Raw genomic sequence first — 24,976 nt, 5'->3', positions numbered from 1 at the left:
AAAAATCAGCTCAGCTGGCCCAAGAGCCCAGAAGAACAGGTCCACTGGCTAGCTAGTTGAAAAGAATCAGTGGAAAGTTTGGCATTGCACACAGCAATCACCAGTCTCCAACTGAGCCTCCTAGATTACTTCCATGCTGTGAATATGTGCAACCTTGCCTCCGTCCCTGCAGAACGAGCCACTGTAACGGCCTGTTTGCAATGCAGGTCTTAGGGACCAGCCTCCTCTTTGCATGAAGAAAAACTCCTTTAAGACAACTTCAGAGTATAAACTTTATTAGGTCAAAGATTTATCACAATATAAGTTACATGAAAATTAACCATTAACTTTAATATACAAGGACTTGCTCCCCACCCACCTCTGAGGAACAGTTTGCTCAGCAATTGCTACATGCCAGGGCAAAAGGGCCCCAATTCATAAAAGTGATTTTGAACCTAGGGGCCACTGCAACCTGAGCAGCAAGTTATTCTGCCTTTGAGACCATAAGCAAAGCATCAGATATAGGAGCTGTGTCTGGAGCAGTCTGAATTCCCCACCACCTTCTCCTTGTGGAGGACAAAGCGCAACACCCGATTTAAGCCTGCTCTGTCACAGGCTAAGTGCCTAGCTGCATATGAAGAGCCTTACTGTGCTGAAAGGGGCAAGGAACACGATCAGACAGCTGGGGAGAAAACACCAGCCTGTTCAGGTAAACGAAGAGCTGGCTAAAGCCATCCCCTGACTTTAGCTCCACAACTGCCTGGTGTAGGTCCCGACTACAATTCCTGCACTAAAGTTAACAGCTCAGAACCCTGCTGGGTAATTATATAAATTACTAGGTGTGTTACCATGCAGTATGTGTTATTTGTATGCAAATAGTCCTAGGCATTCCCTGCAGATTCTGCTTTATTATTCAATTAAATCTTGTATCAAAAACTCCACCAGTAGCAGAGGAACAGTCCCAGAAAGTGTTCATCTTCTTGTGTGAATGTGGGATAACACCAACTAGCGTTCATCCATCATAACACATACCAGGCTGCCACACCTGCAGCCAGGGCAATACAAGCAGCAAGGACACACTGCATGGTGGGCTGCTTCAGCAAAGCCATGGCAACGTGATATGGGCAGCCAGGGTCCCCTGTGCCTGCTGGGAAGGATAAAAGGCACTGTTAGCTGTGGTACATTAGTCTGGATTGCTGAGCTACTTATGAAATAAAACCTACCTAGTTTTGTGGCATAGTATGGGCACTTCCGCAGGTCTCCTTTTCCATCATGCACTGGGAACCCTCCATCCTGGGCCTCTTCTGTTAGTAATGCCCCAACTTTGTCCAATTCATCAAATACCTGTCAGAGAAAATTAAGTTTCAGCATAAGTCACCAAAAGCAAACAGCAATGCACAGACATTCTTATCAATTTTACTTGAGTGCAATTGAAATCTGAAGTGTTCTCACATGTATTGTTCAGCTTCCTGATCAGCCATTGGACACCCCAAAACTACAAACAAGAACCCTACAGTCAACTCTGAAAATCTTGGCTGTTTTTTGCTAGCTGCCAGCCCTGCAAACTCAGCCTGGGGCTCAGGCATTAGGCCAGGTCTATATTATGGGGACAGTTGGCTTCAGGTACACAATTTCAGCTACATAAATAACGAAGCTGGCGTTGACGTACCTCAAACCAAATCCTTGAACAGAACACTAGGGTTTGTTTTTAGTTCAACATTTACCAAATGAAGTGTGCAACTCCAAGTACTCTGAGGCTGTCTAGTGTTCAAGTGGTTTGAATGTACACAAGTTCCCTGTTGAAATACTATGCAGCTTGCTCCAATAATGTTACTCATAAAACAGAACAGCTTCGCCCAGCACAGTAAAACACGATGGGCCCTCAACTGTTGGCACCTAGGTGGCTGGTGAATCTTGTGGCTTGTGAGAACTTTACATGACACAGGACTCCCTCCAGAAACACAAGTAGCAGGACTTTCAGCATGCCTGTGCAACTGGAGGGACAGGGTGCTGGTCCTCTTGGAGAGAAACCAGCAGGTTCTTAAGTTTTAGGAAGAATTCCTGTCCTCTATTCTCCCATCAGCTTTATAGTGCATATCTAGGGTTATTTCCCCTCCCTCTGGAACAGCAAACAGGGATCACTATCAATAGGGCACATCCCACGTGGTCAGTTGATGGGGTTATTCATGTGGGGACCATGGCTAGTCTCCCCCCGTTACGTTTACATACGGGGAAGCCCTAAAAAACAAATCTTGAAATTCCTACTGACCACGTGTGCTTACAGGCCCCTGAAAAACACAGAAGTGCCAACATCGGTCCCAAACAGCTCGGATTGTCCTCTAAGGCATCATGCGAAATCCACATCAAAGACAACCATGGATCTCCAATCCTGTTTACTCCCAAGGAGGGCCAATGCCAGTCTGGAGTGGTCAGCTCCATTTATAGCCCTGCTTAAAACTCATTTATTCTAGAGCTGGCTGGGCCCTGGGTCTGCTACAGCCTGGAACTCTGCCCTGTCTGCATGCGAGAGATTCAAGATCTTTCCTGTTCTTCTGACAGTTTCAGGGAGGGTGAAATGCCTGCACAGCACCACACATGTTCTGGTAGCTACTGTAACAGGAATAAAACAAGCCAGAGACCCCCGATAAGGCAGGGCAGGGCAGAATTCTAACCCATGCTCAGGAGAATACTGCTTTCACCAGCAGCGTTCCAAGGCCTCTGCCACGTGTCTAGAGGAAAAGTTGGAAGAGGTCAGTGGTGTGTTTTAGCAGCTCAGAGCAGCCTTGACTGTTATAGAAGGGTCCAGGTCACTAGGCTCTGCTGTTCCATTCCCTTCAGACTAGATTGTGGAGGAGGGGAGAGAGGCACCTTTCCCAATCCCTTCATTCCGCAGGCTTTGCTCTGCTCCCTTTACTAAGCAGAAGATTGAAGCAGTGTAGCTCAGTAACACAGGCAGTTACAAAGGTCTGGAGGAGCACAGTACCTGCATGTTGAATTCAAATGCCTTATTAGCTTCTTCCACAATCCTCTCCTTGGTTTTCTTGTCCAAGTCCAGGGCATTTATCCTGGCTCTGTAGAACTGCTTGAATTGCTGCGCATTGGAAACGTTGTCGAACACATAGAACTGGATCCCTTCCCCAGAACTGGGCAGCTTCAGGGCCCTCTGGGCTACTTTCTTGAGTACCTGGCCCCCAGAAAGGTCCCCCATGTATCGGGTGTAGGCATGGGCTGCCAGCAGCTCTGGCTCATACTGTCCAACATGATGGATTCTGTCTACATAACACTGCGTTGCCTCTGAACACTGGATCTTCTCTTTCCAGTTTTCCCCATAGAAATACTCCATGTCTTTAGCCAATGCCTCCTTCCGATGAAGCTCTTGAGGGAAGTACAAAGGGGCAAATGAAGGGTGGTCCTTGTTGCGGTCCATTTCCTCTTCCAAGGCAGAGTATGTATAGTAAAGTGCCACAGTAGCCAGCTATGAACAAAGCACAATGTACATAAGGACCAGTTCCTGGAAAGAATGGCGTATTTAGACAGATTAGGTACAGACCCATGCAAGCCTCCCAGTAACCACACCCCATACAAACCACACTTTGACCAGCATATTATCTGTTGGGCTGTGGAGAAATCTTAAAAGGAAATGGTAAAACCCCTTTGCTTGGGATGCATCCAGCAATGGGACCGTAGGGACAATCCTGCAGGGGCGGACAGGACACAAATGAGATGTACGGTGAAGCCTTCTCTCCCTGAGATTTCTGCCATGGAGAACAGACTTCCTCTCAAGGCATCAGGCTGGGAGCCCAGAGTTCTACGTTCTATTGCCAGTCCTGCTATGGGGTTGCTGCATCACCTTAGGCAAGTCACCTTATGCCTCAATACGTATCTGAAATGGGACAGCACATCCCACCTCAAAGGCAGAGAGGCTTAATTCATTACGGCCTTACACCCCTCTAAGGGAAAGCACTGTTTGGATGTGCACACGGTTCTGCTCAGAAGGAGATGTTTATAGCTCTATACTGAATGCTTTCATCTGCCCACTAGGAATTGGCAATTTAAACAACAAAGAAAACCCTTAAGCAAACTGTTAACGTAATTCCCAATACTTTCTGATAATTCCAACCGCACTGGCATTTGTAGACGTGAGGCATGAAGTTAAGGAGCTTCCAGATGCAGTCATGACAATGGAGAAGCACCTGAGCCAAAAAACGGGGAGTTATAAAACTAAGTTCCAAGGCACAAACACCCAGGCTATGTCTAGAGTGGCATGATTTTCCGCAAATGCTTTTAACAGAAAAGTTTTCGGAACAAAAAAGCATTTTCGGAACAGAGCATCTAGATTGGCACGGACGCTTTTCCACAAAAGCACTTTTGCTTTTGAAAAGCATCTATGGCCAATCTAGACGCGTTTTTGCGCAAAAAAGCCCCGATCGCCATTTTCGTGATCGGGGCTTTTTTGCGGAAAATAACTCTCAGCTGTCTACACTGGCCCTTTTGCGCAAAACTTTTGCGCAAAAGGGACTTTTGCCCGAACAGGAGCAGCATAGTATTTCTGCAAAAAGCACTGATTTCTTACAGGAGGAAGTCAGTGCTTTTGTGGAAATTCAAGCAGCCAGTGTAGACAGCTGGCAAGTTTTTCCAGAAAAGTGGCTGATTTTCCGGAAAAACTTGCCAGTCTAGACACAGCCCCAGAGCAGGGAGACAGAGCCAGTCCTGTGGGACATGGACTACTGCTACTGGGTGCACGGAGGCCCTCCCCAGGGCCTTCCCTCCGCACTAGACCTGCAACCCACTGGTTCGGAAACCCTGCTTTAGCTCTCCATTAATTCTGTTCCAGACCAGCCAGCAGAGGGTGCTGCTGAGCAATATTATGCTAACTCCCAACCCAAATAGTAAGCATGCCAATTCTGTAGCGCTCCCAGGTGCTGGCTAACTCCGGGGGTGACACCCCCTGCTGGATTCCTTGACACAGTTACACACAGTGTCACCTTTAGGAAAGTCAGATTTCCAGAAGGTTCGTTTAATTTAGTTTGCTCATGCCAAGTACAAGTTCCAGAACAAGTTTTTTTTATTATTGTTATTAATGAGATCAATAGTGATATTAATACATAATAATACAAGGCTCTCATATAGCACTTGTCATCAGAAGATTTCACAGGGCTTCACAGTCTGATGTAGGGAAGTATCATCCCAATTTTACAGACTGGGAAGTGAAGCAGAAAGACTAAGCAAATTGCCCACAGTCACACAAGAAATGTCTGGCAGAGTGGGGAACTGTACCCATCTCTCCAGAGCCCCAACTTGGTGCCATAGCCACTTGGATCATAACTGTAACAACATGTCAAATTTGGCTTCCAACTCTCCACAGCTGGAGGTCTTGCCCCACACACACTGTTAAGGAAGCAGAGCTAGAAAGTGCAAACCTTAAAGAGTTCCTTTTTGATCCGTCCTTTCAGGAAGTCTTTGACAAACTGAGTGTTCTCTGCACGATCATGAGACTCTTTGGTTCCCTCCTTCAGCATCTCTGAGAGGTCAGTGGGACTGTGGAGAACAAAAATTCACAAAGGGCATGAGATGGGAAACATGCCCAAGGCATCCTAGGGAGATTCTGTAGGTCTTAAAAGTACCACAAAGACAGAGCAACGTTTAACTACATAGGGCTAGGCAGCTATTTGTGGACAAGGGCAGCCATTAATGCTTCAGGCCAGTCTTGCATTAAAGACCTGGTGGACACTGAATTCTTATTCGCTGATGGCATGCCCCAGGAAGATGCCTTCTGGGTCTTTTATTCCATTAGCGCTAAACTGACTTCCACTTCAAGGCAGAATTATTCTCTGGGGCTCAAAACACGGCCCTGGGGAAAGGAGAACCAGTTTCTCTGGCCATGAGGAGCACAGAAAGTGCCTCTCCAAAAGCAAACAGACTTTATTCCTGTGTACGTCCCTGAGCTTTGGGGATACAGTTTACCTGAGAGATATTCAAACCTTTACAACCCCTTCCCAGGGCCTCCCCTCCGCACCAGACCTACAACCCAGCTAGGACCTTCTTGCAACACACTGGTTTGGAAACCCTGCGTTAGACCAGCCAGAGGCTGTAAGGTCCCACTACAAGTGAGATTTGGACACTACTCGCATAGTCCCTTAAAATGCTGTCTCTGGGATAAGACTGTTCCATCATGTCATCACATTGTCAGCACGGAAGCTGAAACACCACCATATAAAACATGCTGAAGAACAATCACCACAGTGTGATGACATTACACTAATCCAATTGATAGTCTGGGTTGCTTTTAACACCCAGTCTCAAAATGTTAGCCTCTGAAACAGGCAACAGCCTCTTCAAACCCAGGACTGTCCCACAAAGTCATCGGTGGTTACCCCAAATGCAACCGAAATCCAACTGACACTGCTAAGAGAATATGGTGACTGCAGTTCATAGGAGAGGACAAAGGTGACAGCAGCTCATAAGAGATGCTGAATATATTACTGAGCTAGGGTTGTGTGAATTGGGGTGACACATTGCCCTTCCCCACATAGCATTTGCGGAAAGAGGTCAGCACACACACACACACACGGATCAGGACAACCACCCTAGGCCTTGTACTTTGTGGGGCCCCACAGAGTCCAGTGGCCTGGCACCAGGAGTCAGGCCTGCCCCCTCACTCACCTGCGATGCTGGGAAGTGGAGCAACCCGGCCCCAACCTGCACTCCTCCCCCAGCTCCCAGATGTGTTGCTTGGAGTAGGGGACTTGTGGGAAGGGGTGGAATACTGCTGGTACCAACTACCCCACTATTCCCTCAGGGCTGCGTTGTTCAAAAGAGGACTTGGTGGAAAAAAAAGAGAGGTGGAGTGAGGAAGGTGTGGGAAGACGTGGGGGTCTCCCCCAGGTCAGGAGTGACATAGGAAGGAGTCACATGGGGGGAGGGGGGAGGATGGTCACATGGATGGTGTCCCCTTTGTATTCTTCCCCAGCAGTCACCACTGGTGTGAATCCCCATTCCAGCCTATTCTGGTTGTGCCTTGAGTGTGTGACAGGAGCAATACTGGCAGGAGTCTCATTCATTGTAGGGAAGCTAAGAGGTATGTGTTCAGACACCACATTCAGACACCCAAAACGCAGTCATTAAAACTGACTTTTTTGGCACAAGTTTCCTCTACTATAAATTTTTATAGTATAGCAGAACCCCAGAATTACAACTGACTGGTCAAACACACACCTTTGGAATCAGAAGTACCTATCAAGCAGCAGCAGAGGGAAACAACAAACCCAAATACAGCACAGTATGTTAAATGTAAACCACTACAAAAAAAAAACCACTTTCCCTTTATAAGATTGACCCAGTAAGGAAATAGTTTGAGCTTGTGTCATTTAAATTATGATGGTAAAAAAGAAAAGCAGTATTTTTCTTCTGCATAGTAAAATTTCAAAACTGTACAAAGTCAATGTTCAGTTGTGAACTTCTGAAAGCACCATGTTTTGTTCAGAGTTATGAACAACCTCCCATTCCTGATGTCTCAGGAACAGAGCCTCTAATGTAATTTCAGAATCGTAACCCAGCCTTTCACCACATGGATGGGGATCCCCGTTATCAATGAATTAGCTGTGCACTTTTGACAGCCTCTCCTGCACTCTGCCCCACTAATCCAGTCTCACTCAAGACTATTAACATTACAAACCTCTGAATTGCCTCAGTTAAACAACCTGCCCTCAGTGTTTTTCCCTACTCCCAATTGTGGAACTGTCCCAGAGTTAGCCTGTGATGCAGCACAGGCACAGTTGATCCTGAGCTAGTACCAGCTCAAAGGTCACTCAGCTTGAGACCCATCTCAGGTAGGAAACAGGGACTCCTTCTTCCCAGTGACACTGGACTTGCATTTCTTGTACTAGTGCCTCGAGGTGGCAGATTAACTATTTACTATGACAGACAGCCCTAACAACATTATTGCCACAGATTTCTAAAAATTCTGAGACTTATAACTAATAAGGATTCTAACTCTATAGGTGGAATGATACAAAAGGTTTAAACATTATAAAAGTATTTCAAAAACTGTTCCTGACACACCTTACCCAAGGGATGTGAAAGTGTAATCGTGTACACCAGGGGTGGGAAACTTTTTTGGGTCAGGGGCTGCTGACCCATAGAAAAATCAGTGGGGGGAGGGGGGTCACTAAAAAGTGAGAAGTAAAAAACCTCTAAACATACTGACGTGGCCCTCAATTGAAAGACACTTCCCCCATCCTCCTCACACACCAGAGCTTAGGGGGGCCCAGGCTAGTAGATTGTGGGACCTGAAGGCTTTGTGGTAGAGCCAAAAGTGAGGGGTTCAGTGTGTGGGCTGGGACTGCTGGGAAGTGGATTTGGGGGGGTTAGTGGGTCTGGGAGGATGACAGGGTGCAGGAGCAAGCTGAGGATGTAAAGGCTGGGTGGGAGGTAGGGTGCAGGAGAGATGGGAACAGAAAACAGCACAGCAGCCATTCCTCAGCATGGAGCACCCACAGAGCTACTCAGGATGCTACACCAAGCAGAGGAGGAGCCTGTGGGAGAACTCAGAGGGAATCCCAAGATGCGAAGGGATTAGTTCTGCCCTCCCACAATACTGCATGGGGGATACATACCCACAGTGCATTGCTCACACCGTCCCCAGTGAGGACATGATCTATCAACAGAGGGGAGCAAGTGTGAACACCTTCTGGTGATTTTGGTTGTCGATAAAACTTAGCAGTGCAGACATACCCATAGACTAGAAGACAAAACAAGGTTGTTGCTTTTTCAACTCCGAGACTATTTCTTAACGTTGAATGAATTGGCTCAGCATTTCTCTAACTGGGGTCCATGAGCCCCTAGGAGTCCCCAGGGAGCCAGGGGATCTGCTGATCAATTCCAACCTCCCAACCCGCACACCTCTTGCATGCTAGAAGTCTGGTAGCACAGTGGGACTAAGGCAAGCTTCCTACCTACCCATGCTCTGGAAGTGGCCAAAACATTTCTGTGGCCCCCTGGACGGGAAGGGCGGGGGTTCCCGTGCTCTGCCCCATCCCAAACACCAACTCCTCAGCGCACACTGACCAAGAACTGTGGGCAATGGGAGCCGTGGGGTCAATGCCAGGGAGAGGGATCAATGCTTTGGGAGGTGGTGTACTTTACCCTGAAAAATGTTTAAATCAAAACGGGGGTCCTCAGACTGCTAACATTTGAGAACTGCTAAATTAACGGAAGTGACATTAAGAAAATATTGCCTGCACCGACAGAATAGCTACAGCCATTAAAAGCTCGTTTAGAGAGACCAGGCAGGTGAGTGTATTTTGTACTGGACCATCGTCTGTTGGTGAAAGTAAACAGAGCTGTCTGCTCGACAGCTTGTCTCTTGCACCAACCAAAGCTGGTCCAGTAAAAGATATTACCTCACCAATCTTGTCTTGCCAATATCCTGGGATCAACATGGCTACAAGAGCACTGCAGAAAGCTGATCCCAGGGGCTTAGCCAGTGACTTCCACCAGTTCTGTAGTTTGTCTTTCTTTAAAAGCTCAGCAGCAAACATGTACTGCTTGAATACTGTTTTTGTATTAAAATCATTTAGGCTAGAGTCTATTTAAGCCTTAACACTGGTTGCCATAACATTAGAAGGGTTTACTTTTCAAATGAAAACTGAATTTAAAAAAAATAAGATTTTAAAGTCAGTTTTGATCCACTCTGATAAAGTGTTCTATAGGAGATAATAGAACGCCCCTATCTACACCATTCACCCAAGCAACAATTCCAGCCTCACAAGGACATTCACCTCCTTCTATGCTTCCAATACATGGAACAACCTCCCAATTCCAGCATATCACAACACTCTCTCAGCCTCTCATTCAAATCCCTCTTGGAAGTTCGTTGCCTCCACAAATATTACTCCAATGCACTCTCTGTCCCAATATTTAGTTAGGGAAAGACTGTGAAAGGCTCTTTCTGGGTCTTCTAGGTCATCTGATTTTATAGTTTAAGCTTTCTGGGGCAAGGACTGGGGGTTTTGTAATTACTGAGAACACAGTCAATGCTCAACAAAGAATTAATATTCGCCTATTATGGATGTGTGCTGCATTTTCATTTCTCTAGAGAGTTGTTTGGTTTTTGGTAAAGTAAATAGGTGCATAAGAAGTCACAGCATCTTATGGTTAATCCTTAATGAAAATTCAGCATTGCAGCTGCTTCACCTCAGAAATGTACAAGACGAGATTTTGTTAACTGCCCGATTCAGGAGAGATGTATTATTGCATTCCAAAATATACAAAGCTCAGTCAGAATATAAGGAATTATTTCTTGGCAGAAGGCAATTAGGCCATGGAAGAAACCCTATTAATTCTTGTCATTTGAAACTGGACAGGATAACACACTAGAAAGTGTTCTATAGGAAATACATGTGCTGCAATAAGGGAGATGCACTGGATTATCTAGTCACATTTCAGTATATCCTCATCACTAGCTCCCTCCCTCTCTCTCATATCTCTCACACACACACACACACACACACACACACCAAAAATTATTCCCACTGCCTGGGACTCGCATGTAGGAGACAAGTTTTAACCAAGCAACAAAGCCCCATTCTGACTAGCCAGCAGGGTCTGACAGGACTCACCTGACATCATTGTCCTCTTCCGTTTCCTCATAGTGAACATTCTCAGTCTCATCTACTCCCTCGGAGGATTCCGTTACGTCGGACGGCATCTCTCCACAGACCTGATCTTCCTAACGTTCTCTTCACTTCTCCAACCCTGCTTGGGAACAGACAGAGTTCAGCATCCAGTTATTTCACCCACACTAAGTGAAGAGCAAAAACTTGGCTTTAATGAAACAGAAGCTCCTAAATGGGGGGAGGAGGGTGTCTCCAAAGGCTGCAGTTTCTTGAGCTGAGAAAGCCTGAACTCACTCAAACACATGCAGGGTCAGTTCACAGAGCAGTGAACTTGACGTTCTCCTTCGGTGAAGTCAATGATACATGCTATTAATAGAGTCTTACCTGTTTATCGTCTGACTATGTCTCGGAAAGCAATGAACCCTTATGTCCACTCTTGCAGCTTGAAGCAAAGGCACTGACAGTCTCAGCTAAGAGTTATAGATAGTGCAGAACAAAGCACCTCGCATACTAATAAACTGTAACCTTGTGCATGAAAGACAACTGTGACTCAGTAAACAATCCAAGTTAAGCTTCTTACTCAGGGTTTGGTGGATCAGCTGAGCAGACTAAAGACTTGTATTTCACCAGCCTGCATGAATGATATTTGCGAGCAAAACAATTCTTATCCACCAAGCCTGCAAAATCCCTAGGTCATCTGCAAAAAAGCCAGTCAGAGAGTGACCGACCTGGAGAAGGAAGGGAAAAATTTCCCCCCTTACATCTTTTTCAACACTAGTTTCTGGGATTTCAGCTGCAATTTGCTCGCTTACCCCTGCAAAACTGATGTGTTTCCTCAGTAATGTGCAGCCTCTCCTCTCCCCTACTAGCACAGCAGTAAGTTACACCAGCTAAGCCACAAAGGCAGGCAGCTTGGCAGGGAATTAACAAAGCCTCTCCCTCTGCAACGTAGCACATCTGGAAGGGAAGAGAAATGGGTCATGGGACTGCAAAACAATGCTAGCAAAACAGGCCGCCAGACTGCACAGTTCTTTTCACAAAAGCAAGGGCAGAGTTCACTAGCTGGCTTTCCAGAACAGCCTCCACACCTGTCTAAAGAGCCTTGAAAAAGCAAAACTCCCACACAGCTGACATTTATATTTTGCTCCCCTTAATGATTATGTTCCAGCATGGACTCCCCCAAATAAAAGATTCTGATTAGTCAATAGGCTTAAAACAGACTATTTGAAAAAGCTCAAGACAAAGGGGCATGCAATACAACAGATGCAATATTTAGGACTAGAGCCAAAACAGCTGGCTTTTATTACCAGCTGTGACTCACTTGCACCTTGGGTAAACCACTAGGGCTCTGCTTCCTTCCCCATCTGTAAAATGGGAATTGAGACAATTAGATGATAGATACTACTCACCACTAAGACAAAAGTAGAAGATGGCCCAATTGACAAACTGGCAGAAGCAGGTGGGTACAGACCAAGCCCACTAATTATTTTAAAAGCATCTCTGCTGAACACTATCTGACCAAAACACATTTCATCCTCTTATATTATGTCTCCCAATTACCTCACTATGAGCCAGATATGTAGGTCGCTGCTCATCTTAAAGCTTATTTTAATCCTGTGTCTGGGGGTTAGGAAACCAGAACATGAGATAAGATTGTGGAAAACAGGCCAAGCTAGTTAATGTGAAGCCAGAATTGGCAGCTCAGTCTCCAGCTCCCAGTCTGAAGCACAAACACCAAAAGGATGCATCTCTTATACATTAACTGCCCTTCCGGTTGATGACCTCTTGTTCTTAACCCTCTGCTTGAGCTTTCCAGTAACTGTCCTACCTCCCCCACCACTTCCTCTTATGTTTTTACTAATTTTCTTTCAAGTAAGAGGTTCCAAGCTAGAATGTCCTGACACCTTAAGCAACATACACACGCCACCATGTACAGCAGCCAGCTGTCCTGCACCACATTCTTTGGCCAAACCATCACTCACAGCTGTGGCTAAACAGCAACTGAAAACCCATGGCTGTGTTGACTTGGGCTTGCACAGCTTGCACTAAGGAACTGTTTAACTGCGGTACAGAATGATGTTGGGACTCCAGGACCCTGTGAGATGGGAATGTCCAGCCCAAGCCAAAAAGCCCCTAGTCCAAGCTTTGAGAACCCAAGCCTGCTGGTGTCTAAGTGCAGCATAGACATACCTACAGTGATCAAAACAATGATTCATGCAGTTTTAGGGCTCTAAATACAAGCTGCTCCAAATTGTGATACTTGTTATGCTGAAATCATTTGCCTCCTGGGAACTGGAATATGACACAGAACATCATTTCATACAAGTTGCCAACACCCTGACTTTGTCAAACTGAGCCGGAGTCAAATTTCTGACTTAAGAGGTACAAAGCTTTGAGCTCTATCAAACCGCCAGCAAGCCAGGCAGAGTCCCAAATCTTCACTCCTGGAAAAAACAAACCCCATAAAGCAGGCTTTGACTTGCTGCTGGACACAGTAAGCTTGTCAGAATGACAGAGCATTCCAAGCTCTGGAACCGCATCCTTTCCTCATTCCCTTTGTTTACCTCCCCATTTCCAACAGCAAACATGCCTGCTCTAACAGCTACCTAATAAACTATGTGATCTTCAAGTGCTACACATTTAATTTTGCTTAATGCCTCTCTAAGATGGTATTAATCTCACTTTACAAGGAGGAACGGTAGCAGAGAGATTAGGTGACTTGCCCAACATCACAAAGGAAACCTGGCCTAGATGGCGACGGGAATAGAACATCTCCTGCTTTAGACACAGACAGCAGCAGGTCAACATTGTCTGCACACCGCCTTCCTTAAAGCTGAGATCTCCGGCTTTGTCTACACCACACAGCTTTTAGCAATTTGGCTGAGTCACTAAAAGTTGGGCAGCATAAATGCTAAATGCCAATATTTAACACCAATATTTAAAAAGGGCTCTAGAGGCGATCCGGGCAATTACAGACCGGTAAGTCTAACTTCAGTACCGGGAAAATTAGTTGAAACAATAGTAAAGAATAAAATTGTCAGACACCTAAAAGAACATAATTTGTTGGGCAAAAGTCAGTTTCTGTAAAGAGAAATCATATTACTAATCTATTAGAGTTCTTTGAAGGGGTCAACAAACATGTTGACAAGGGGGATTCAGTAGATACAGTGTACTTAGATTTCCAGAAAGCCTTCGACAAGGTCCCTCACCAAAGGCTCTTACATAAATTAAGTTGTCATGAGATAAGAGGAAAGATCCTTTCATAGACTGAGAACTGGTTAAGACAGGAAACAAAGGGTAGAAATAAATGGTAAATTTTCAGAATGGAGAGGGGTAACTAGTGGTGCTCCAAGAGTCAGTCTTAGGACCAATCCTATTCAACTTATTCATAAATGATCTGGAGAAAGGGGGAAATAGTGAGGTGGCAAAGTTTGCAGACAATACGAAACTGCTCCAGGTAGTTAAGACCAAAGCAGACTGAAGAACTTCAAAAAGATCTCACAAAACTAAGTGACTGGGCAACAAAATGGCAAATGAAATTTAATGTGGATAAATGTAAAGTAATGCACATTGGAAAAAATAACCTCAACTATACATATACAGTAAACTTCGATAATCCGGCTCCTTTAGGACCCCGAGGGTGCCGGATTATCAGATATGACGGACTATCAGAAGGGGGGGCTATGAGGGGTTTGGGGTGGGGGGATGCCACCCCAGACCCTCATAGCCCCCCCTTCAGAGTCAGGCTCTGCCCCAGGCCTCCCCATTCAGTCAATGCTGGTCAGTTTCAGCAGCGGCTGAATCAGGGAAGCCTGGCACAGAGCAGCTCCAGTTGTCCGGCTGCCTGGAGCACTTCCGGGTTCCCAATGGTCAGGACCATCAGGAGTGCCAGAACATTGGATGCCGGACCAATGGAGTTTTACTGTAATATGATGGAGGCTAATTTAGCTACAACTAGTCAGGAAAGAGATCTTGGGAGACATCGTGGATAGTTCTCTGAAGACATCCACGCAGTGTGCAGAGGCAGTCAAAAAAGCAAACAGGATGTTAGGAATCATTAAAAAAGGGATAAGAGAATAAGACAGAGAATATTTTATTGCCCTTATATAAATCCATGGTATGCCCACATCTTGAATACTGAGTACAGATGTGGTCTCATCTCAAAAAAGATATACTGGCATTAGAAAAGGTTCAGAGAAGGGCAACTAAAATGATTAGGGGTTTGGAACGGGTCCCATATGAGGAGAGATTAAGAGACTAGGACTTTTCAGCTTGAAAAAGAGGAAACTAAGGGGGGATATGATAGAGGTATATAAAATTATGAGTGGTATGGAGAAAGTGAATAAGGAAAAGTTATTTACTTGTTCCCATAATATAAGAACTAGGGGCCACCAAATGAAACTAATGGGCAGCAGGTTTAAAACAAAAAGAAATTCTTTTTCACACAGCGCATAGTCAATCTGTGGAACTCCTTGCCGGAGGAGGTTGTGAAGGCTAGGACTATAACAGGGTTTAAAAGAAAACTAGCTAAATTCATGGAGGTTAAGTGCATTAATGGCTATTAGCCAGTATGGGTAAGGAATAGTGTCCCTAGCTTCTGTTTGTCAGAGGGTGGAGATGGATGGAAGGAGAGAGATCGCTTGATCAGTACCTGTTCAATTCACTCCCTCTGGGACACCTGGCATTGGCCACTGTTGGTAGACAGGGTACTGGGCTGGATGGACCTTTGGTCTGACTCAGTATGGCCATTCTTAAGTTCAACAAAAAACTTCAACCCCTCACAAAAGTGACATTTGCTTTGTCCACACAGCACTGTTTACATTTTAGGCACTTGTGAAGGACAAAAGCTTTGTTGCTCAACTGCCCGTGTAGACAAAGCCTCTGCCACCATTTGATTTAAGTTTAACTTGTTCTAGTTCCTGTGCCAATATTTCAAAATTCAGTTTTTAAAGTTAGAAGTTTGCATCCAAGGTCAGTTGTCCAAAAAGTTCAGTGTTATGTTCCTCAGAAGAAAGAACAAACAAACAAACAAAGTGCAGCCATGCTATGTTACCTCCCTATACAGATCTAGAACCATCATGGATATGGAAGCAGATCTCTCTTGGCACTAAAGCCATTTTGGCACGCAGCTCGGCAGAGGAATAAAGCCTTTCCCCCTCCAATGCAGCACATCTAGTATGGAAGAGAAATGGGAATGTATGGTGATAGAGATGTAGCCGTGTTAGTCTGGGGTAGCTGAAGCAAAATGCAGGACAATGTAGCACTTTAAAGACTAACAAGATGGTTTATTAGATGATGAGCTTTCGTGGGCCAGACCCACTTCCTCAGATCAATGTATGGGACTGTAAGACAGACCTTCAGGTTGCACAGTACTCTTCACAAAGGCAGGAGTTGCGTTAAGCGAGCAGAAACGCACCCTCCACCACTTCCACTAACTCAAACATACAAACAAAAAAAGACAAGCAAAATCCTTTGTGTAAAGGGAAGAAAACTGAATAAGCGAAGCCACCGTAACATGGTTTGATAAAACCTAGTTGCTAAGAACCTTTATCTAACACTAACGCTTTGGGTCTATTTTGTGAACAAATAATCCCACATCATAGTACAGGTCTGTACTATTCTCACAGTAGTGGCCCTTGATAATCAAAATGGAGATTCTGTGGCAAAATGAAGTTGAAAATTCTGTGCTTCCTGAATACATCCTTTTCCAAGACAAAAGTTGTCTAGATCTAGAATAAGTGTAAACCTTTTCTAAATGACCCACCCAAAATTATAGGCACCGCTCTAGCTTCACTCCACTTTGAGTTATCAGGTTTACTCTATGCATTCCCAATTAACTTCCTACAAGTATTTCATTTTAGTTGTTAGGAGCAGGGGTCCACAAAATTCTGTTCCCGGCAGGCAATCATTTATGGATTGTGCTTCTGTTTCCTGCTCCACAAAAAGCAAACTCTACCCTGTGACTCATGAATTTCTGAGGCTCGTAAAGCTCTGAGATCCATTGATAAAGACTGCTTGTCCATTGATAAAGACCAGGGACACGGGGAGCAGAGCTTTGCTCTGGCAAAGTCTCAGAGGCGCGGGACCCCGCCGTGGCTGCAGCTTCAGTCCCGGTGCCTGTGGTCTGCTGGGGACCGTCCCCAGCAGACCACAGGCACCGGGACTGAAGCGGCAGCAGCGGCGGGTTCCCGCGCTTCTGAGGCTTTGCTCTGGCAAAGCCTCAGAAGCGCGGGAACCCGCCTGGTGCCCCTGGTCTGCTGGAGACGGTCTCCAGCAGACCAGGGGCACTGGAGCAGCTTACGAACGGGGCTCTCTCGCCCCGGAGCTCGCAGGTAGCAATCCGCCACCTCGACCTCCAGGGCGAGAAATCCCCGTTCGTAAGTGCGGATCCAACGTAAGTCGGATCCGCGTAAGTCGGGGACTGCATGTATTAAGTCCCAAAGAACCATTAGCATTTGTGTCTCATCCCATTTGTTCAATGGAAGTTAAAGACCACATTACCCTGATAATCTCTCTCCTTCCTGGAATGAAGTAACTGCTCAGAAACTAGTCTAGTAGAAGGGACTAAGAGTGAAAGATCCAAACCTCAAGTCTGTCCAGTTATTGTATCATATGAGCAGAGCAGAACCTGAGCAGTCTGATTCAGTACTAGAGACAGTACTAGAGACAGTCATATATTACTACTAAATAGATACAACACTGACCAAAAAATTGCCAGTTAATACACTACAAGAAGATTTTAAGCAGGAACTTTTAGATCAAGGTTTAGACCAAGACTACAGAGGGAGAAAATGCCTCTGTAGAACATCTCCCCCCCCCCAAAAAAGCCCCAAAAAACTGAAAACCAAAACCCAACAACCCTAAAGTATTGTACTTCAGGAAAGCATTTCTACCTTTAAGTCTCAGTCATGTACTACTGGCCACACAGGACTGAGCAGTATTTCTTTCAGAATGCAATAGTAATGTCCCCAGCCAAGTTGCCTGTTGAGTGAAGTGAAACAGCCCTTGTTAACAGCCTACCTGGCAAGGTCAGAGATGAGGCTGCTGGGATAAGAATGGCCTTACAGTGCTCCTGACAAACACTACAAAGTAGCAACATTCTATGTATTTTTCTTTAGTCAGTTTTGCCCAATGATTCAGTAACATTATAAACAAAGCACGAATTGAGGTTAATTTTGCTGCCTTATTGTGCATAAACACACTGGGGAGCTTCCAATGAGTGTTGAGGCAAGGACCTGTGCAATTGTACTATTTGACTGGTCAGCTTTCTAATGTTTTGATACATATTACATCAAATTAGATCCTCCATTGTTCTTACAACATGAAGAAGCTTCCATCAAGCCAGATGTGCCTAACAGATATCAAGTGGGGTCAGTAACAGACCGTTACAACGCCTTAAACAATTCAGCTATGTTAGTGACAAGTCTCAAGACATAGCAGTTATGACAAATGTGTTATTCATGTATCTCACAATGGAAGCATTACAGTGAGGTCGACCTAACTCTACCCCTCTCTTGTTGGCTTTTCTAGATTCCAAATTACAGAATCAGTCATCCATTATGATCTATTCCAAACACATAGCCTAGCCATTGAGGTCTTCTCTTACAAATTACTTGTGATAGGGACTTCACTTTAGCCGTTTTTCCAACCTCATAGTTCATTCTCCTTTCATCATAGCTTACTAATATTCTCTGCATGCATTTATGATGAAACAGATCTAACTTCTGAGCATGTTTTCTTAAGTTACTAGTTTTCAATGGCTACAATGATAGCTGAGACGATGCTCAGTTTTATATGTAAGGATTCAGAAATGTTTCTACGTTTACCAAGGTCTGTGTTCGCTTTGCTGATTCTTATTTCCTCAGAGCATGTACCATTTTGGCTTATTGTGCTTCCAAAATATTTGAACTGATCTACCCTCTCTAGCTGTTCATAGTTGATTTTGAGGTTTAAATCCATATCTCCAATTACTATGGTTTTACATTTCACCGCAGTGCTACCTTCTCCATTGTTTAATTTCATTTGTGTACGCTTGACGTCCTTCAGCATTTTCATGTAGAAGAGCAATGTCATAAGTGAAATCTAGATTGATTATGGCCTCAAGTGATGTAAAAATAATCAGTTGACTTAAAGTGGAATCATTAGAGATTATTCAATGAGGAGCAAGAAAAAGAATGGAACCAGGATGCACCCTTACCTTACCCCGGTCTTAATTTCAAATTACTTTCTTAATCCTCTATTTTAATACATTTAGTGTAAAATGTCATTACGTAGATAAGTTTCATTGGAATTCCATGCTGCCTAACAATTTCCCACATTGTATCCCTATTCATACTATCAAATGCTTTTTGCAAGTTTATGAAATTAATACTGAGGGTTCCTTGAAATTAATTGATGAGGTTTACACAAGCTAAAAAATAACAAAGCACCTGGGCTGGATGGCATTCACTCTGAAACATTCAAATATGTGGGTGAAGAGTTGGCAATAGAAGTATGTTCATTATGCAATCAAATACTGTATAGAGAAGATAAAGTTCCAGAAGAATAAACACTTGGTGCTATCGTCAAGCTTCCAAAAACAGGAGACTAAGTATCTGCTTGAATTGCAAAGGAGTACCGTATTTTCCGGCGTATAGGGCGACTGGGCGTATAAGACGACCCCCTATCTTTTTAATTAAAAGATAGGGTTTCATCTTATACCCCAGTGCCCTTCCGCCTCCTTTGCTCCCGGTGTCCCTGGTCTGCTGGAGATGGTCCCCAGCAGACCAGAGGCACCGGGAGCAAAGCCGCCAGGAGCGCCTGGGCTCCCCCCCCCGCCGGAGCCCCTCCGTGGCTTTGAAAGCCTCGGGGGAAGCCGGCGGGGGGGCATCCCAGGCGCACATGGGCTGCCCGCCCGCCGGAGCCCCTCCGCGGCTTTGAAAGCCTCGGGGGAAGCCGGCGGGGGGGGCATCCCAGGCGCGCATGGGCTGCCCGCCCGCCGGAGCCCCTCCGCGGCTTTGAAAGCCTCGGGGGAAGCCAGCGGGGGGGCATCCCAGGCGCGCATGGGCTGCCCGCCCGCCGGAGCCCCTCCGCGGCTTTGAAAGCCTCGGGGGAAGCCGGCGGGGGGGCATCCCAGGCGCGCATGGGCTGCCCGCCCGCCGGAGCCCCTCCGCGGGGCTCCGGAGGGGGGGCAGCCCATGCGCGCCTGGGATGCCCCGCCGCCGGCTTTCCCCGAGGCTTTCAAAGCCGCGGAGGGGCTCCGGCGGGCGGGCAGCCCATGCGCGCCTGGGATGCCCCCCCGCCAGCTTCCCCCGAGGCTTTCAAAGCCGCGGAGGGGCTCCGGCGGGCGGGCAGCCCATGCGCGCCTGGGATGCCCCGCCGCCGGCTTCCCCCGAGGCTTTCAAAGCCGCGGAGGGGCTCCGGCGGCGGGGCATCCGGCGTACAAGACGACCCCCGATTTTTGGGGGATGTTTTTTAACTTCAGAGGTCGTCTTGTACGCCGGAATATACGGTAACACTTCTTTTGGTCACAGGAAAAGTCTTGGCTATGCTTGTGTTAAATGGGATGAAAGGAAAAGGATACCTTTCTTCACAAGGAAAGGACCCTGAATGAAAAGCTGACTAACCCTGGATGAAAAGCACCAACATCACTTCCTGACACACACACATAAAACAAACAACGTATTATTTCCAAGTGCTGACTACTACAACCCTGAACAGTGAACGTGCAAAATAGGTCAGTTGCAGCACAAGATGAGGTAGCTAGGGACAGGACAGGTCAAGGTTTTGTGTTGGGTTTGAAAGAAACACAAAGATTATTTCTGATTAGCTAGTGCCATACCTAATTACAGCTAACCTCTGACAGGGAGGACAGTAAGCCAAATATGGCAAAATGGAGAACAGAAGAAAAGGGAAGAGACCTTAAAAGGAGCAAGAAGATAGCAATTGCATTGACAATAGGAAACCAGGATAGGTTCTGCCACAACAGAGGTAAAAGGATAAACTTTGCACATACAGGTAAGTAGTGAGACTGCACCATTTTGAATGAAGCTACCCCAATTCTCTTAAAAAAAAAAAAAAAAAAAAAAAAAAAAAGAGCTAACAAAATAAACATGCCTGGAGAGTCCAGTTATTCATGGAAACCTGTACATAACTACTTGACAATATAATTTACAGTTGCCAGACTTGCCATAGAAAATTTAGTTCCACGTCTCTTTTGAAAATACAGGGTATAAGAGGGCAGAAGAGCTTTTTAATGGAAGGGGGAAAAATGGATGAGAGTAGGCTTTCCATGATATCATGGAACATCCTCCATGTTACTGTCACTCCACTGTGGCAGCTAGAACGTAGTCCCTCACATGATTGTGTCTCCAAGCTCATGTGCCATGCTGCATTTGACCAAGTACGTTATAGGAGTACAGATAGTCCCCAACTTACAAACGAGTTACATACCAAGCACTTGGTTGTAACTCGATCTGTTTGTAAGTCGGACCCCATTCAATTACATGTAACTGCGCTGTTCTTAAGCGCGGATTGTGTGTTCGTAACTCGGGGACATGCTTAATGGGAGGTTGGTTGTAAGGCTGAACGGTCGTAAATCGATGCATTTGTAGCTTAGGGACTACCTGTATGACACTTTTCAATTAAACATACAATAATGTATGTCCATAGCCAAAAGCAGGAAACTGGATCTGATGAAGCAGGGACATGATCTTTTAGTTTTATTGTTCACATTTGTTGGGAACAGGTGGGAGATTTCCTGTGATTGCTAAGAGTAGATATTTGTGAACCTTCCCATCTTCTTTTCAAGATTGCAGGAAGGAACACATCTGGGATGGATGCTTCCTTATCTCAGTACAAGCAAGAGATTATCTTTGATTCCTAAATGGTAGAGGAGTAAACTGTTAATCATCTGGTTGAACAAGACACTTAGTAAGCCCAACACTAAACAATTCAAAAAAACAGCAAGCCAACTAGATAAATTCAGAGGTGTATGCCTATAACTGATTTCAGAATGAAGATATTCCAGAGACAATACTTCTAGTACAGCAGTCAGTTTCTTCAGGAGTCAGCTGGAGTTAAGCGGAAGAGGTATCCGGTGGGCAGCAAAAAGCAGTACATCTATGAATTGTGATACTACAAGGAAATGCTGACATACGGGAAAACTGAAGATCTTTCGATTAAAAAAAAAAAATCACATTATTGGTTTATTTTGAAATTGTCCAAGTATATCCTGTGGTTTGACTAGACAACAGAAGGAACCTATTGAGGAAACTAAATTCCCAGCAGCAGTTTTTTGACATTTACTTTAGGAAAATCTCTGTCTCTGCTAGGTCACAAATTATGGCTCACTGGATCAATTAACCACTGTTCAAGCAGTTTTCATTATGATTGATGCACTGGCATATTAGAAATGTAACTAGGCCTGGCATAGTCTGTTGTACCAACCAATTTCATTGGAGTGAGAAGACTGCAGATTTTCCTGAGTGATTTCCAGAAATAAGGCATGTAGAAAAGAGTAACATATTGTTTGTGTCTTGTTAATGGATTACCATGGTTAGCAGATTAAATATATTTCTAGTGCCCTGCTGCCTCTGCTCCGATTGGCTCCATTTCTTTAGTACATTTTTATAAAACTGTTTACAGAGAAAGATAAAAATACCAAGTCATTTATGAGTCATTTATACCATAAGAAAGCAGGTAGTGTGTTTTCTGGGTATTTCTACTTACAGTGATATGGCCCTTTACAAAGTCATCTAATCTGTCTTCTCAACACAAACAGTTCCTTCCTTAAGAAAATGCTATGTAATCTGGAGAAAGTTGTTATAAGGAGGAGGGAGAAATATTGTTCTCCTTAACCACTGAGGATAGGACAAGAAGCAACAGGCTTAAACTGCAGCAAGGGCAGTTTAGGATGGACATTAGGAAAAGCTTCCCATTAGGGTATTTAAACATTGGAATAAATTACCTAAAGAAGTTGCAAAATCTGCATCATCTTACCTACTCTTAAAACCCCAAACACATACCAGGTATGGTCTAGATCAGAGGTTCTCAAACTTATGATACCGCAACCCCCCTCTAAATTGTTTGCAATCTCCCTCTAAGTTGCTCACGACCCCATGGGATATCAGGACCCACAGTTTGAGGAAACGCTGGTCTAGATAATACTTAGTCCTGAGTGCAGGGGAGTGAACTACTGAGATCCCTTCCAGTCCTATAATTCTGTGCTTCAGTAATGCAGTTACTCATCCACGCATAATACTTGTCAAACATTTGCTTGCTTGTTTGCAACGCACTCCCGTTACCACGAAGAATTTTTAGCAAGCCCATCAGTTCCTTTTACACCCAGCTCCAGACACGCAACACTGAAATTAGCCTGAGACCTCCAGTCACACAAGTATGCTCTATTCTTAAAGATACGCTCATGCACAGGCTCTATTGTGTTCCTAACCAGAATGATTTAAGCAATAAGCTTAACGAGGAGGACGCTGCGGGTCGGCCAGTGATCGACACAGAGTAGCTAGATGGGGGGCAAGGGGACTGCTGGGCCCTTGCGCAATACGGCGGGGAGGGGCAGGGGCTGCACGGGGAGAGCCAGACCCCAGCGCCACCCGGACCACACTGCGGCCACCCGAAACTTGCCGGGCTCCGGGAGTAGCAGCAGCTGCCGGGCCCCGGGGCAGCAAGGGAAGGGCGGAGCCCGGCCCAGCACAGGCGGGCCCAGCGGGAGGAGACCGAAGCTGAAGGAGGGGCGAGGGGAGCAGGCGGGAACGGCTGCACCCGGCCAGGGCGGCCGTGACACGAGGCCTCGGGCGCGGACCCCGCCGGGCCCGCCCCGTCCACCCGCGCGCGCCCCACCCCGGCCCGGCCCCCGCGCTCGCGCCCGGCTCAACGCCCGTTGCCAGGGCTACGGCTCCGCGGCCCCTCGCTCCCCGGGCCGCCCGCCCCTGCCCGAGGCGGCTCCCGCGGCCGCGCGCCCACCCGGCCGGCAGGGGGTCCGCGCCCCCTCAGGGCTAGTCCCTCCCGCGCGCTCACCCGCTCGGCAACAGCTCCCCTCGGCGCCGCAGCTGCCCTGGCTGCTGAAAGGGGCGGGACAAAAGCCTCCGGCGGGGATTAATTATTCATGTGCGGGCGGGGCAGCGCCGCGCTTCTCTGTCCTTCAGCCCAGGCTGACGTGATCGGCGCGGTGACGTAACAGTGCCCACCCCTTTGCAGAGGCCCCGCCCACAGGTCGTGGTGCGCAGCCTCCTGCTCCCTCCGCTCCCTTGGCGGCTCCTGCGCTCCCACTGGGGGTTGGGTCCCTGGCTCCTGCAACACCCTCAGGGGCTGTGTCTAGACTGGCCCGTTTTTCCGGAAAATCAGCCGCTTCTCTGGAAAATCTTCCCAGCTGCCTACACTGGCCGCTTGAATTCCCGCAAGAGCCCTGACTTCCTACTGTCCGAAATCAGCGCTTCTTGCAGAAATGCTACGCTGCTCCCTTCGGGCAAAAGTCCCCTTTGCGCAAAAGTTTTGTGCCAAAGGGCCAGTGTAGACAGCTGAGATTTGTTTTCCACAAAAGCGCATCTAGATTGGCCACAGATGCTTTTCCGCAAAAAGTGCTTTTGCGGAAAATTGTCCGTGCCCATCTAGACGCTCTGTTCCGAAAATGCTTTTAACGGAAAACTTTTCCATTAAAAGCATTTCTGGAAAATCATGCCAGTCTAGACGTAGCCCCTGTGTCCCATCCTGTCTGTCACCAGCACTGAGCGCCCCAGGGCCTGCCAGACTCCCCCCGCCCCGCGCTAGGCAATAGACTAGACTCACTGACCCTCCAATCGCACCCATCCACGCACCTCCCATCCTGCCCCTTCTCCTAGCCCCAGATCACCCCACCCTCTGCCCCCCCCCCCCCCCCCGCACTCTCAGTCAACAAAGGAAATCAGATTGATAGGGAACGATTTGGTCTCACAAATCCACGACAGAAAGTCCTTATAAGCCCATTCTTTTCCAGGTGCTTATAAGTTGATCGTTTTCAATAGCTTAGTATCAAAGTTAGGCTGACTGTTTATAATTCCCTGGGTCCTCGTTTATCACCCCTTTTAAAAGTAGGCATTACCTCTTCTGGGACCTCACCTATCCTGCACGAGTTCTCAAACAATTCTGCAATTGCTTCAGCTAGTTCCTTAAGTACCCTAGGATGCATGTCATTAGGACCTGCTGACTTAAGTACTCTAAATTATCTAACTATTCCTATCCTAATCTTTCCCTTTTTTGTTAATATTAATTCTATTCAGTGGGTCACCATTGACCACTTTGGTTAAGATTAAAGCAAGATAGGTAATAAATAGCTCACTCATTTCCTCATAAGAAAAGTAACCTACACTTTCTCTTTCTCTTGCTCCTAGTGTATTTTAAAAACTTAT

The 24,976-nt window shown here is 46.2% G+C and overlaps 1 protein-coding gene across 7 annotated transcripts; it reads right to left on the bottom strand.

Moving 5' to 3' along the window:
* Nucleotides 1–258: 258 nt before the first annotated feature.
* Nucleotides 259–23,763, bottom strand: HMOX2 (heme oxygenase 2). 7 transcript variants are annotated; one of them, XM_014577242.3, is made up of 7 exons: nt 23,610–23,739; nt 11,408–11,552; nt 10,599–10,734; nt 5,400–5,517; nt 2,963–3,454; nt 1,203–1,323; nt 259–1,126 (listed from the first exon to the last, which is right to left on the bottom strand). In XM_014577242.3, the coding sequence occupies exons 3-7, from the start codon at nt 10,685–10,687 to the stop codon at nt 999–1,001; spliced, it is 948 nt and encodes a 315-aa protein (XP_014432728.2). In that variant the 5' UTR covers nt 10,688–10,734; nt 11,408–11,552; nt 23,610–23,739; the 3' UTR covers nt 259–998. The 7 variants fall into 7 exon arrangements, with proteins under 7 accessions (XP_014432728.2, XP_075755227.1, XP_014432729.2 ...); XM_075899112.1 differs by lacking the exon at nt 23,610–23,739 and adding an exon at nt 12,005–12,149 and having other exon boundaries at nt 10,599–10,737; XM_014577243.3 differs by lacking the exon at nt 23,610–23,739 and adding an exon at nt 12,005–12,149.
* Nucleotides 23,764–24,976: the final 1,213 nt, after the last annotated feature.

This window comes from Pelodiscus sinensis, chromosome 16 (assembly GCF_049634645.1).
Source record: "Pelodiscus sinensis isolate JC-2024 chromosome 16, ASM4963464v1, whole genome shotgun sequence".
Classification (NCBI taxonomy): domain Eukaryota; kingdom Metazoa; phylum Chordata; order Testudines; family Trionychidae; genus Pelodiscus; species Pelodiscus sinensis.
The sequence above is the reverse complement of the archived record's forward strand: the minus strand, read 5'-3'. Positions and strand labels throughout refer to the sequence as shown.